The sequence below is a fragment of the Colobus angolensis genome, unplaced genomic scaffold (assembly GCF_000951035.1).
Source record: "Colobus angolensis palliatus isolate OR3802 unplaced genomic scaffold, Cang.pa_1.0 Scaffold231, whole genome shotgun sequence".
NCBI classification, from domain to species: Eukaryota; Metazoa; Chordata; class Mammalia; order Primates; family Cercopithecidae; genus Colobus; species Colobus angolensis.
The window spans coordinates 1,629,529-1,641,435 of record NW_012115500.1 but is presented as its reverse complement, the minus strand read 5'-3'; the positions used below and the strand labels follow the sequence as shown (position 1 = coordinate 1,641,435).

The window sequence follows — 11,907 nt, the reverse complement described above, 5'->3', positions numbered from 1 at the left end:
CAGGATGGTCTCGAACTCCTGACCTCGTGATCCGCCCGTCTCGGCCTCCCAAAGTGCTGGGATTACAGGCTTGAGCCACCGCGCCCGGCCAGGACTTGTTAAAAGAGTTTCCCTGAAAGGAAGCAAGATGGAAGCTCTACTGGGATAGAGGTCCCATGGAATACACACCTGCCATTTGTGGTTTGGCCCTAACCAATACCCACCCAAAAGACAGCAAAGCTACGCCTCCAAAATTTTTAAGAGAAGAACTCCTGACTGTGCCACTAGGTATAACTAGGTATTGAAGCAAAAAGTTGGGAATTATTTAGTATGTTAATAAACTGAGAAAAAATTCTTGAAAAATTAGGCTGCAAAGTTAAACCTCTTTTTTTTTTTTTTTTTTTTGCTTTTTTTGTTGCTGAGTACAAATAAATATTTCTCCACAATTATCTGGATAATTACCTTGGACTGTTTTAATCAATTCCTGTTCATTTTATTTTATTTTATTTTTATTTATTTTTAGTACAATTCCAGAGAGAAGTAAAGCTTTGTGATTGGCATTAATGCAATCTGTGTAGTCTGTGGCTATGTTTTAAAATTGTAAGTTATCATCACCATAATCTTCTATTCTGAACATTGGCCATATTATTTTAGTAAATGGAAATATGATCATAATTCAAACTGAACCACAAATAGCAACCATTTATACAACGTTTGCTTTTGTATGAAAAAGCCACACAGTAGGAGAAAACCGACAAGCTTTTGGGGCAAATTCCAGGAAAGTTGAAGGATCATATCAATGTCTGAGCAATCAATTTTCTGCCCCTTCCAGAGCTTCACTACTGTAAGTGGTAATCAGTGTCCACTATGATAAGCCAAAGACCATGCATGGTGGCCAGTGCTTTCTGGATTGCCACCATGCCAAGAATCATTTCGGTTCTAACTGTGCTTGTTTTCGAATGGCCATTAACTAGATTCCAGATAATGGTGGTTTGCTATACTAAAGTTCACAGAAGTACTGTTTCTAATGACTATTAACCATATTCCAGATAAATGGTTGTTTGCTCTACTAAAGCACAGTGAACTATATACTTCTAATGAGACCTAGAGAAATGAAATATGACTTGCAGGCTGACAGCTTACAGGTGAACTCTCATACTTCCTATCATCATTATGTTTCAGGTGACACAATTTCACTCATGAATATTTCCAATAATTATGTGACAGCAGATTTCAATTTCTTAGATACCTGCTTGCATGCTCTAGTACCTAGAGTGCCATGTACTTTCTTTCCAAGTTTCCTTTTCTCCAGCCGTGTTACCTCTACTAGCTTTATGACACATTATCCTCACACTCTGTTGAAAAGATCAAGCAAACCATTTGAAGGTATTTGCTGAGTCCTAAGCAGGTCACTATCATTTAGGAAGGAAAACAGTATGCAGTGCATGGAGGATAAAGGCATCTTTGTGATGCAGTGTAACAGTCAAATCGTTTTTAATTTCATGGCATGTACATTTGTTGTCAGAAATTATGTAAGGCAATCTAAAAGGAGATAAAATTATATGAATCCTTTCCAAGGTACAGCTCAATAAATGTAACAGGTCATCTGGGCCTGCCTTATTCTTTTTTTGAAAGAACCACAGACCACACTGCAAGTCATTTTGACATTTGAGTATTTCCATTTTTTTTTTTTTTAGATTTGTTAGAAGGAGGGTACACAGTAAATATTACGATTTTACGTTAGTCTTCTTAATGATGCCGTGTCTCTCAAAAAGACTTTGGAAATCATCCAATTCTTTACAATAACCTAAACTAACCTACACTATATTGCAGCAGAAACAGACACTATTTTATTTATAGTCACTGTCTCACACGCTTTTACTGTTTTCAGTGTCCTGAGGAGCACAGAAAATTGTCCTACCAATTTGATAGAGGAGAAAGCATATATCAAATAAATCTCTACTCAGAATTCTTTTTATACAAGTGCATAATTCAATTCAACTCTAATATTTATTGAGCATCTACTCTAGTTCAAGTGCTGTAATAAATATGATAACATGATGTAGTCTTTTTCTTAGATCAATTCTGTTGGGGGTCTTTACAAATTTTTTAAAAATTCATAAAATCTTGGTTTTCCTTTTGTAGTTGGAAAGTTATAAATAACCTATTTTCCAAATAAATGAAGGCATTTTCTTCTGCCTCATTTCTAGAATTTACCTATGTAATTATCTACACTTCTCACATACTGTTTCTTTAAAACAGGCTACTTTTTAAGAAAGTTGTTGAAAGCAGGTGATTTACTTAACAACTCAAAGAATGTTGTTAGGATTATTTTCAGACATGCAGTCTTATGGAGAAATCCAAGTAGCCAGCCGGGGGCGGTGGCTCAAGCCTGTAATCCCAGCACTTTGGAAGGCCGAGACGGGAGGATCACGAGGTCAGGAGATCGAGACCATCCTGGCTAACACGGTGAAACCCCGTCTCTACTAAAAAAAGAATACAAAAAACTAGCCAGGCGAGGTGGCGGGCGCCTGTAGTCCCAGCTACTCGGGAGGCTGAGGCAGGAGAATGGTGTAAACCCAGGAGGCGGAGCTTGCAGTGAGCTGAGATCCGGCCACTGCACTCCAGCCTGGGCCACAGAGCAAGACTCTGTCTCAAAAGAAAAAAAAAAAAAAAAGAAATCCAAGTAGCTTTGGATTGGCAGGATCAAGGCTTGAAAGGTGAGAATATCTCACTCACAGAACAAGGGAGGGATGAAGGACAAGAGAAACTAGCACATGGCATCATCCACCTTACAGAGCAATAATAGTAACTTAAACATCTAGGGAAAGAGGCAGACTTCTGTAGGAGTCAAGGAGCCTTCAGGGTAGAGGAAAGGAATTCAGGCTGAGAAGGGTTGGTAACATCCTGGCATTGACAGAAAGGCAGCTGTCCTTTGAGTTTCAGTGCAGAAGCCAGGGAAGTTTTTATGCACATGCTCCAGTGATAAAGGTTTATAGAGGGTGCCAAGATGACAGATCTGTTTGTCCACTAGTCCCTGTCATTGGGTTATGCAGATTTGGGACAAAGGGAAGGTGAGGAAGAAGAGGGAATTATTATTTTTTTAATATAGGAAGAAACTCGACTGAAATTTCGACTAAGCTCTAAATCACTTGTATATATTTTCACCTTGATATGCTATAACTTCTTGATTATACCTGTTTATTTCCAACCATAGAAATAGAATTCATAATTACAATTCTAGACATCTTGACAGGCTATTTCTACAGAACAGAGCTTTTCATTTTGTTCTAATACACAACATTTTAGTATTTAAGATTATGTGTAAGTTTAATAAAATATAATTCTATATACCAATTATTAACTTCCTTTCCATTGTAGATTTCCAGAGAAAGAGAATTTGATCACTAGTTATCTTCCCTTTATATGGAAGCACGAGATGGACAACTAAAACAGAGTGTCTTTAATAAATTCAGAATTATCGCCTTCTCATATATATGAAAATTATAAGTGACTTTCATTTTAATTAGGTTTACAAATCATTATGAATATTAGTGTACTTATAGAAATTAATGAAAATAGGTCTGATATATATATGTATGTCTGATATATATATATATATATATGCATGTCTCTCTGATTGCAATCTGCCTCCATAATGGTATCTCTAACAGACTTCAAGATTTATATAAATGTAAAATTTCCAATTTCCATTTCACTATAGCTTAATTAACAAAGTTCCAATCTGACATACAGAATATTAGTTTTTTCCTTGAGTAAAATGTTTCAGCTTTGTTATACACAGTCACTGATTTGCATGATCCTACAATGTACTTTTATGATGAAAAAAAAACATTTTTAAACAAAAATTGTGGTCAATGGATAAAATGTTGTAATTCTTTAAAATTTTAAGCTACCTGATAAAAAGTCGAATAACATCTCTATAACTGGCCAAAGTAAGTAACAAAACTCCATTCCCTCTGAATGACTAACTCTGTATGAGTTTCTGAGCATTATGAATCTTCAGGTAGTAGTTTGTCTTTCTATTTGCCTAAAAAAATCAGAGTGATTCTCAACCTAGAATTACAGGGAAAAAAATCACAATAAAATGAGAGAGAAAGTAATTAAAAATATTAATTTATATTCTAAAATACCAAGACTCGGAAGCCTATCTGGAAATCTCTATGATCTACAAGCCTTCTCAGTAACTGTAAATGTCTTGTACAATGGCTCCAGAGATGATTTAAACTAACCAGATGCATCGAAAGTCACCATTCACAGAACTAAAAATACACCAATGTCTTAAGAAGCAGCTTCTTATGATTCATAGCTGTGGTAGCATTTTTAAGTCCCATGAAATATATTTAACTTTGAACTTAATTGAAACTACCTTACACAAGAGCCTTGTATAATGTCTTATATCTTTCAGTCTGAGAAAACACTTCTGATTGAGGATAGAGAAGTGTCATTGTCTACATTTTTCTATAATAATGTTGATAAAAAGAATATTATTTCTCCTCTATTAAATAGCACAGGAGCTCAAAAAGTCCACCAACTGACACATCTGAATATTTTCTACTTCCTTCCAAAAGATGAAAAATCACATGAGACAGGAAACAGATTCTTTAGATTAGTGGCAGGTGTAGAACACATACACCAGTCAGTGTACATTTTCAGTTTCAGCAGGCATGCTCAGCGACAGGGGATGAAACTCTTCCTTTCATTGAAGGGACATACATCATATTATTCCTTCTTCTACACATCACCAAGCAGAGAAGTTCCCAAGCAACAAAACTACTTGCTTTTGGTCCAACACCAGGCTATGCTTAAAAGATAAAACGTCAGTACCAAAGAGAGGATGATGATGATGATGATGATGATGACCATGATGATGGGTCTAGTTTAATAATTTTTTTAGGAAGAAGGAGGAAAAGTTGTCCTCATTTTCATACTGGTTTATCTAGCCTAATAAACTTATTCAGAAGGTGAAACATATAAAGAAGCTTTATTTACAAGTTAAGTGATTTAGATCTAGTTGCAATAATATGGTTAAGGTAGCACCTTAAAGCTGCAGCAGAAACTGGGTGTTAATGAAGTAAGTTTTAAAAGCAAAAATACAAGCCCTCCTCCCTTCCCAGGGTACCCACCAAAAACTCATCTCCTGGTTTGTTTCTCTTTACTCCAAGCCTAATAAACAAAAATATCAAATCTACAAAACCATGACACTACTCGGGGTAAATTCTGGAAAATGGGAGAGTAAAAGGAGAACACAAGTTTGGATTTAGGATTTACCTGCTCTGATCCCAGTTGGCAGCAAAAAGGACTAGAATCTTCCTGCCATAGTGGTCCAGATTGGCCAGGCCCCCCGGGAAGCCATCCTTCAGTGCCTGCTTGATGCCAGGGTCGGTGGCCTTAAAGCTTTTGAACATGTCCAGGTTCTGCTGCCGGTACTCAAAGTACTGTGCCAGGAGGCGGAAGGCCTCAAAGTGGTGAAACTTCCTAGCCCGCAAGAATCGTAAGATGAAGGCATCATCCGTGCGCAGAAAGCCAATGTCCGGCCTGGTGATGACCATATCCCTCACCTCCTGGATGTCCTGGTGCAGCGTGTCTGGGTTTTCATTGAGCTCCAGGCGAGCTTTCTCCAGGGTCTCAGGGGAGAGACCAGCTTGCAAATGAGTCATTGTTTTGCCTGTCCCGGAGATTTCCCTCAGAAGCCCTTGTTGACTGTCCCAAAGCAAACCTGGCCCTTTCCACCACCAGACTCCAGCCCCCAGACCTCCTGCTGCCTGCTTCCTCTCCCCTACAGGAAATTAATAATCTTGGTGTCCAATCAAGTGCCCTGTTGCTCCTACTTTCCCCAGCTTTACTGGGGTGGGGGTGGGGGACGGAGTGGTGTAAACTTCTTCCTCCGCCCCCTAAAATACAACACCCTACTTTGGTTCCCTCTTCCCTTTCCTTTGAAGAGATGTAAACCCCTGAAGGGCTCTGCACTCCTCTTCTTGTCCTTTCTCTCTCCTAACAAATCACCCCTAATCCCACCTAGCACGGGTGGTTCTGATCTTGGTACTGTCCTCTTCTCTTCTCTTCCAAGATGTAACAAAAACAACCCCCACGCACATCTCAGCCCCTGCACTGTGAATGTTCCTGCGGTCCCTGCTGAAGGATACGCCTGCCAGGGGTGGCGATGGAAATTCTGATTAATAATAAGGTAGCTCTTCAGCGCTGAGCCCCAGGGAGGAGAGAGATCATCTTTGCCAGAAAGAAAAAGAGACAGAGAGAAAGACGGGGAGAAAGGAGATTATTTCTCCCTCTACTTATTCAAAGACGATATTTTTAAAAGACATATTTGTGTGATTTATTTAAGATTATTGTGATCCAATTAGGTGGAGACTCTGCAGATAGCGTACCTTCCCACCTCCCCTTTGAGATACACCGTGATCTCATAAGGCACCAGCAGGGGTTCTGGCGGCGTTGGTACCAGCGTGGGCTCCCTCAACCCCACCCCCAACTTCTGCCTTCCTCTAGCCCTTCATTTCCAGGGACTTGCCGCGGGGTGGGAGAAAAGGGAGGGGAGAGGGGAGGGAAGGAGGAGACCGGGGATCTTTCTGGGAATGCACATTTCAAAAACGAAGAGAAGGGGAGAGCGTTGGGAGAATGAAATAAAAATGTCCTTATCTTTTCTATAAAACCCCAAAGCAAGAAAGAAGAAAGAGCAGCCGCTCCTACCAGCAAACCCGGAGGCGGGGTCGCTAAGCAATGCGGCACTCCCTGGCATCCATCAGCCGCGGCTTCAGCAGCGGCGGCGGCGGCGACAGCGGCATCAACTCCTCTGGGCAGGATGGAAGGAGCAGAGAAGAGGGGCGGCGGCGGGGACCCGGGCCGAAGATGCGCTCGGGGGCAGTCGCGGCCACATCGTCCGCGGGCAGCCCGCAGCCTCTCCCAGCAGGAGGGGTGGGGATCTCAGGGCTAGGGCCACCGCTGTCCCAGGTCCTCGCCTGGCCCTGCCATTTTCGCCTTCGGGAGAGAAGGTGGGGAGGAGGACCCGAACGCCTGGATGGAGAAGGCCACTCGGGCGGTCACCGCCTTTGTGCGCCCTCCGGGAGCAGCCGGGGCGGTGGGCGCAGCCGGGCGGCTGCTGCGCGGCGCTGGCCTCTCCTGGGGCTCTCCCGAGCTGTCCGAGTCGGGCGCGCCCCTCCGGGCTGCGGCGGCGGCTCCGGCTGCTGCTGCTAAAAGAGGACTCGGCTCAGCCCAACTCCTCTCTAATTATCCCAGCACAGATCTCGCTGCGACGTAAGCACTCACTCAGCTCGCGCGCGCACTCCGCTCCTCTCCCTGCCTGGTTGGGGTAGGACGGCAATTTGGGTGGCATCGAAATATCCCGAGCCCTAAGTTTAGGCTGCTCTTCGTCCCCACTCCTCAGCAGGCTGCTGAGCGGACGTCGCCGGGCCCGCGGGGGGGCAGCGATGCTTTCCAGCCTCCCCACGCCCCTCTCTCGCCCTTTGTGTGCAAGACCCCAGATCGGCCGGGAGAGTAGCTGTTGTAGACGATAATTCATATTGACACGCATTTTCTAGTTCCTGTAGGAGGCAATTTTGATGCAGAAGGAGTACGGAAACATTTTGTACTTTTCGCATTTGTTGTAGACAGAGATATTTAAATTAGAAAAGACCAGAGTGGTTCCAAGGCAGTGTGTTGATGATTAAGCCTCCGGAGGAACTTACATGAGTAGTTTTTCAACCATACAGTCTCCCTGCTAAATTCCTGTTGAAAAGGATAAAAATGAGCACTAGGGTAAATGATAATAAAAACATAATTCTCAAAGGAAGAAACAAATAGGTGCTTCAGTCATATCTCATGATAAAGCAAATATTTCAGGAAACACATACCATCCTTCCTTCAGTTGTATACATCTGCATATGAGAATCATTATAAATAAACAGGAGTCATTGTGCTTAAAATGACTACGGATTTGAGGAAAAGGGATATTTTCTATTTTCAAAACACAGCACGTATTACTGAGCGTGTTACTAAGAGCAACTTTTGACTTACAAACTGTAGAATGGGGTCTTGAATTGAAGTTAACTCAATGCAACTAATATTTACTGAGTTCCACGAGGTGTGGGTCATTTTTCTGGATTCTGCGTATAGGAGGTGGTCTTCAACACAAGCAAATTTTGTCATTTTCTTATCTTGACATTTCTTACCTTGTCATTTTCAATTTTAATGACTACGAGAACCCTCAAAATACAGGCACACTTTTTTTGCTGTTCTCACGGCGATGGTGCTGACAAAAAGAGAGAAGGAAAAGGGTTGTATGGTAGAGCTAGAGCATTTATTAAATTAATGCAAATTAATGTAGGAACCCGAATAAGACAATAAATTACACACACACACACAGTCATTATTGTCAAGGAATTTATGTTTTAAATGGGGAAGGCAGAAAATAAACCACCTAGGTGAGTGTATGTATGTTAATACATGTGTGTGTTGTACATATACTCTCTATATAAGGTCCTTATAGGATTTTAAGTGATTATGACTTTCTCAAGCATTCTGAATCCAATGTGAACTGTTAAATTTTTGGTTCTCTTTTTTAAAAATTTGAAAAAATCATTTTTGTCTAATATTTTAGAGGTTGAAGAAAATTTATGTTTCGTTATCAACTGTATGAAGAGGTTAGAGTCATCACCAACATGGAGAGACAATTCTCCCTGGATCCATTGTGTTTCTACCTGTCTTATGAGCAAGGCACTAACTCCCCTTTTTCCTAGACTATCTTTTCAAGGGTATTTGTACAGTAAATGGTCTTGGAAGATCTTGGAAGATAGAGATAGTACCTCCATCTGAAACAAAGCCTTGAAAGCTGTGATATCCCTCTCCTGACCAAAAGGTAGGCAGGCTTATTTGAATTCCCTAAACTCAGAGTTACTCTGCTGTAATGCCACCCACTGTTTATGTCAGTATCACTTGATGCTCTTTCTCAGCTCTGTGGGAATTAGAGCTCAAGGGAACAGTGCAAGATATGCAGATACTCATACTGCCTGCTATGCCTGAGTGACAAAATCCTTTATCTCTAAGCCAGGAATTTTGCATCTTCCATCTGCATCCATGAAACTATAGCCAGCTAACTTGTTAGCCTGTAAGTAGAGTTAAAACGCAGACCTTTCACCTTGATGAAAATCCAATTGCTTAATTTTGTTCTCTGAGATGGACATATTAGACTATATTTTTAAGGAAATTTATAAAATAAAATTTATTTTTTTGGCCCAGCATATGATATGACCAAAATTGAAAGATGACATTTTTCCATCTGTGACAGACTGGATTAAGAAAATGTGGCACATATACACCATGGAATTCTATGCAGCCATAAAAAAGGATGAGTTTGCGTCCTTTGTAGGGACATGGATGCAGCTGGAAACCATCATTCTTAGCAAACTATCACAAGAAGACAAAACCAAACACCGCATGTTCTCACTCATAGGTGGGAACTGAACAATGAGATCACTTGGACTCAGGAAGGGGAACATCACACACTGGGGCCTATCATGGGGAGGGGGGAGGGGGGAGGGATGTCACTGGGGAGTTATACCTGATATAAATGATGAATTGATGGGTGCTGACGAGTTGATGGGTGCAGCACACCAACATGGCACAAGTATACATATGTAACAAACCTGCACGTTATGCACATGTACCCTAAAACTTAAAGTATAATAAAAAAAAGAAATTAATAATAGTAATAATAGTGAATCAGAGCTATAAAAATGATGTGGTATGAGTTAATACATGTATGACTGTTTAAATGCATGTATGTACATATGCATGTACATGCATATGTACATAGAGAAATATCTGAAAGATAGTTTACAAATTAAAAACTGAAATTATGTCTGGGGTAATAAAAAAAAAGAAAGATGACATTTTTGTTTTTTATTATTTACCAATAACAGAGTTGCTTAAAATAGATTTATTTTTAACATATCAACATATGACAGAAATAGTCTCTATCACCCATTAGGATTGTTGGATTGGGTCAGTTAGGTATATATAAGATTTTTAAATCATATTTACAAACCGTTAGTGATTATACTGTTATTCTCTCTCTACTTATACATTTGACTCAGTTCTGAAACCAAAATGAACACACAAAACCATCTAAAATTAAACAAGGTGTTTATTCAGATGACATCAGAGTATTTGATTTTCATTCAATATTAATTTACCTTGCGAAATTAATGCAAAGTAATGTAGGAACTGGAATATGAGAATAAATTATCTAAATAAAGGATTAATTACAGCATTATTGGAAAAATAATTAAATCAAGGAGTGCAGGTATTTTCAAGTAACTAGAAAGAAGAGTTTGGTTTACTGCTAAATTTAAAATGAATAGAGTAGTTTACGTTTCAAAACATTTTATTCTCTTTATTGTTAAATAAAATATATGCACAAAAAGGGGCACAAAATAAAGATGTACAGCTCAATTCTATCTTACAAGGGAAACTCACATGTAGGTGTCCAGCCAGGTTAAGAAACCAAGCATTGTCAGTAGTCCGAAAGCCCCCTCCCATTCCCCTCCTAACTACTGACCTCTTTCCAACAAAGGAAGCCACACTGTCTTTATTTTTAAAGTAATCCTTGTTTGTTTGTTTTTAATTTTACCAACTAAATAACTATAATTTTGTTTTTCTGTTTCTGAACTTAAACGTAATCATTCATATGTAATGTTATGATTGACCTCTTTCATTCAATATTAAATTCGTGTGATTTGGCAATGTTGTTGTATGTAGTAGCTCCCGCATATTCAGTAATGGTGCATATAATTGCTTTTTTTTTTTTCCTGAGACGGAGTCTCCCCTGTCACCCAGGCTGGAGTGCAATGGCGTGATCTTGGCTTACTGCAACCTCTGCCTCCCAGATTCAAGCGATTCTCCTGCCTCAACCTCCTGAGTAGCTGAGATTACAGGATTACAGACATGCACGACCACTTCCGGCTAATTTTTGTATTTTTAGTAGAGACAGGGTTTAACCATGTTGGTCAGGCTGGTTATGAACTCCTGACTTTGTGATCCGCCCACCTTGGCCTCCCAAAGTATGGGATTACAGGCATGAACCACTGCACCCAGCCCTAGAATTGCATTTTTATACACCTACTACAATTTGTGTGTCCATTCTACTGTGGAGGGAAATTTGGGTTGCTTTCAGTTTGGGTTGGTTTCAGATCTTATGAACCATGATGTATTAACATTCTGGTACATGTCTTTTGGTGCACATGGAGATACCTAGGAATGAAAATGTTTGGGTCATATATGATGTGCATCTCCAAATTTAGTAAATAATGCCAAACTCTTTTCCAAATGGTTGTTTCACCAACCCCCCAGCAATATATGAGTGTTCTTACTGTGACATGTTCTCAGAAATCTTATTATTGTCTATAATTTTAACTTTATCCATTCTGAACAAAGGTATTGCATTATGGTTTTGGTGTGCTTTCCCATCATTACTAATGAGGATAAACTCACACATTGTTTTGGGCCATTTGTACATTATTTGTGTGAAGTATCATTTCAGAGATTTTGCTGATGTTTATAGTAGGGTGTTGATTGCTTTAATATTGAATTGTAGAGCTTCTTTATAGATTCTGAATATAAACCCTTTGTCACTTGCACATGTCATAAATATCTTCTCTGTGTCCATGGCTTGTTTTTTTTTCACTCTCTTAGCCCTGTTTCTTAATCAACATAATTTTAAATTTTTAAGCAATTCAGTTTTTCTCCTATGAAGAGTGCTTTTTGAGTCCTGCTTAGAATATCCCATAATTACTCAGATATTTATTCTCCAGTATACCATCTAGAAGTTTTGTTGCTGTTGCTCTTCACGTTTAGACATGCAATTCACCAGATTGTGTTTTGCACATAAGGTGAAAA

At 39.8% G+C, this 11,907-nt stretch overlaps 1 protein-coding gene across 1 annotated transcript in view; it reads right to left on the bottom strand.

Moving 5' to 3' along the window:
- The window catches only part of CLVS2 (clavesin 2), a 74,142-nt gene extending 66,637 nt beyond the window's left edge, over positions 1-7,505 (bottom strand). The window contains exons 1-2 of the mRNA XM_011944493.1: positions 6,706-7,505; positions 5,272-6,228 (exon numbers count right to left, since the gene is read on the bottom strand). Coding sequence (XP_011799883.1) covers positions 5,272-5,660 — 389 coding nt within the window. The 5' untranslated portion in view covers positions 5,661-6,228; positions 6,706-7,505. The remainder of the gene's footprint in view (positions 1-5,271; positions 6,229-6,705) is intronic.
- Between the last annotated feature and the right edge of the window lie 4,402 nt (positions 7,506-11,907).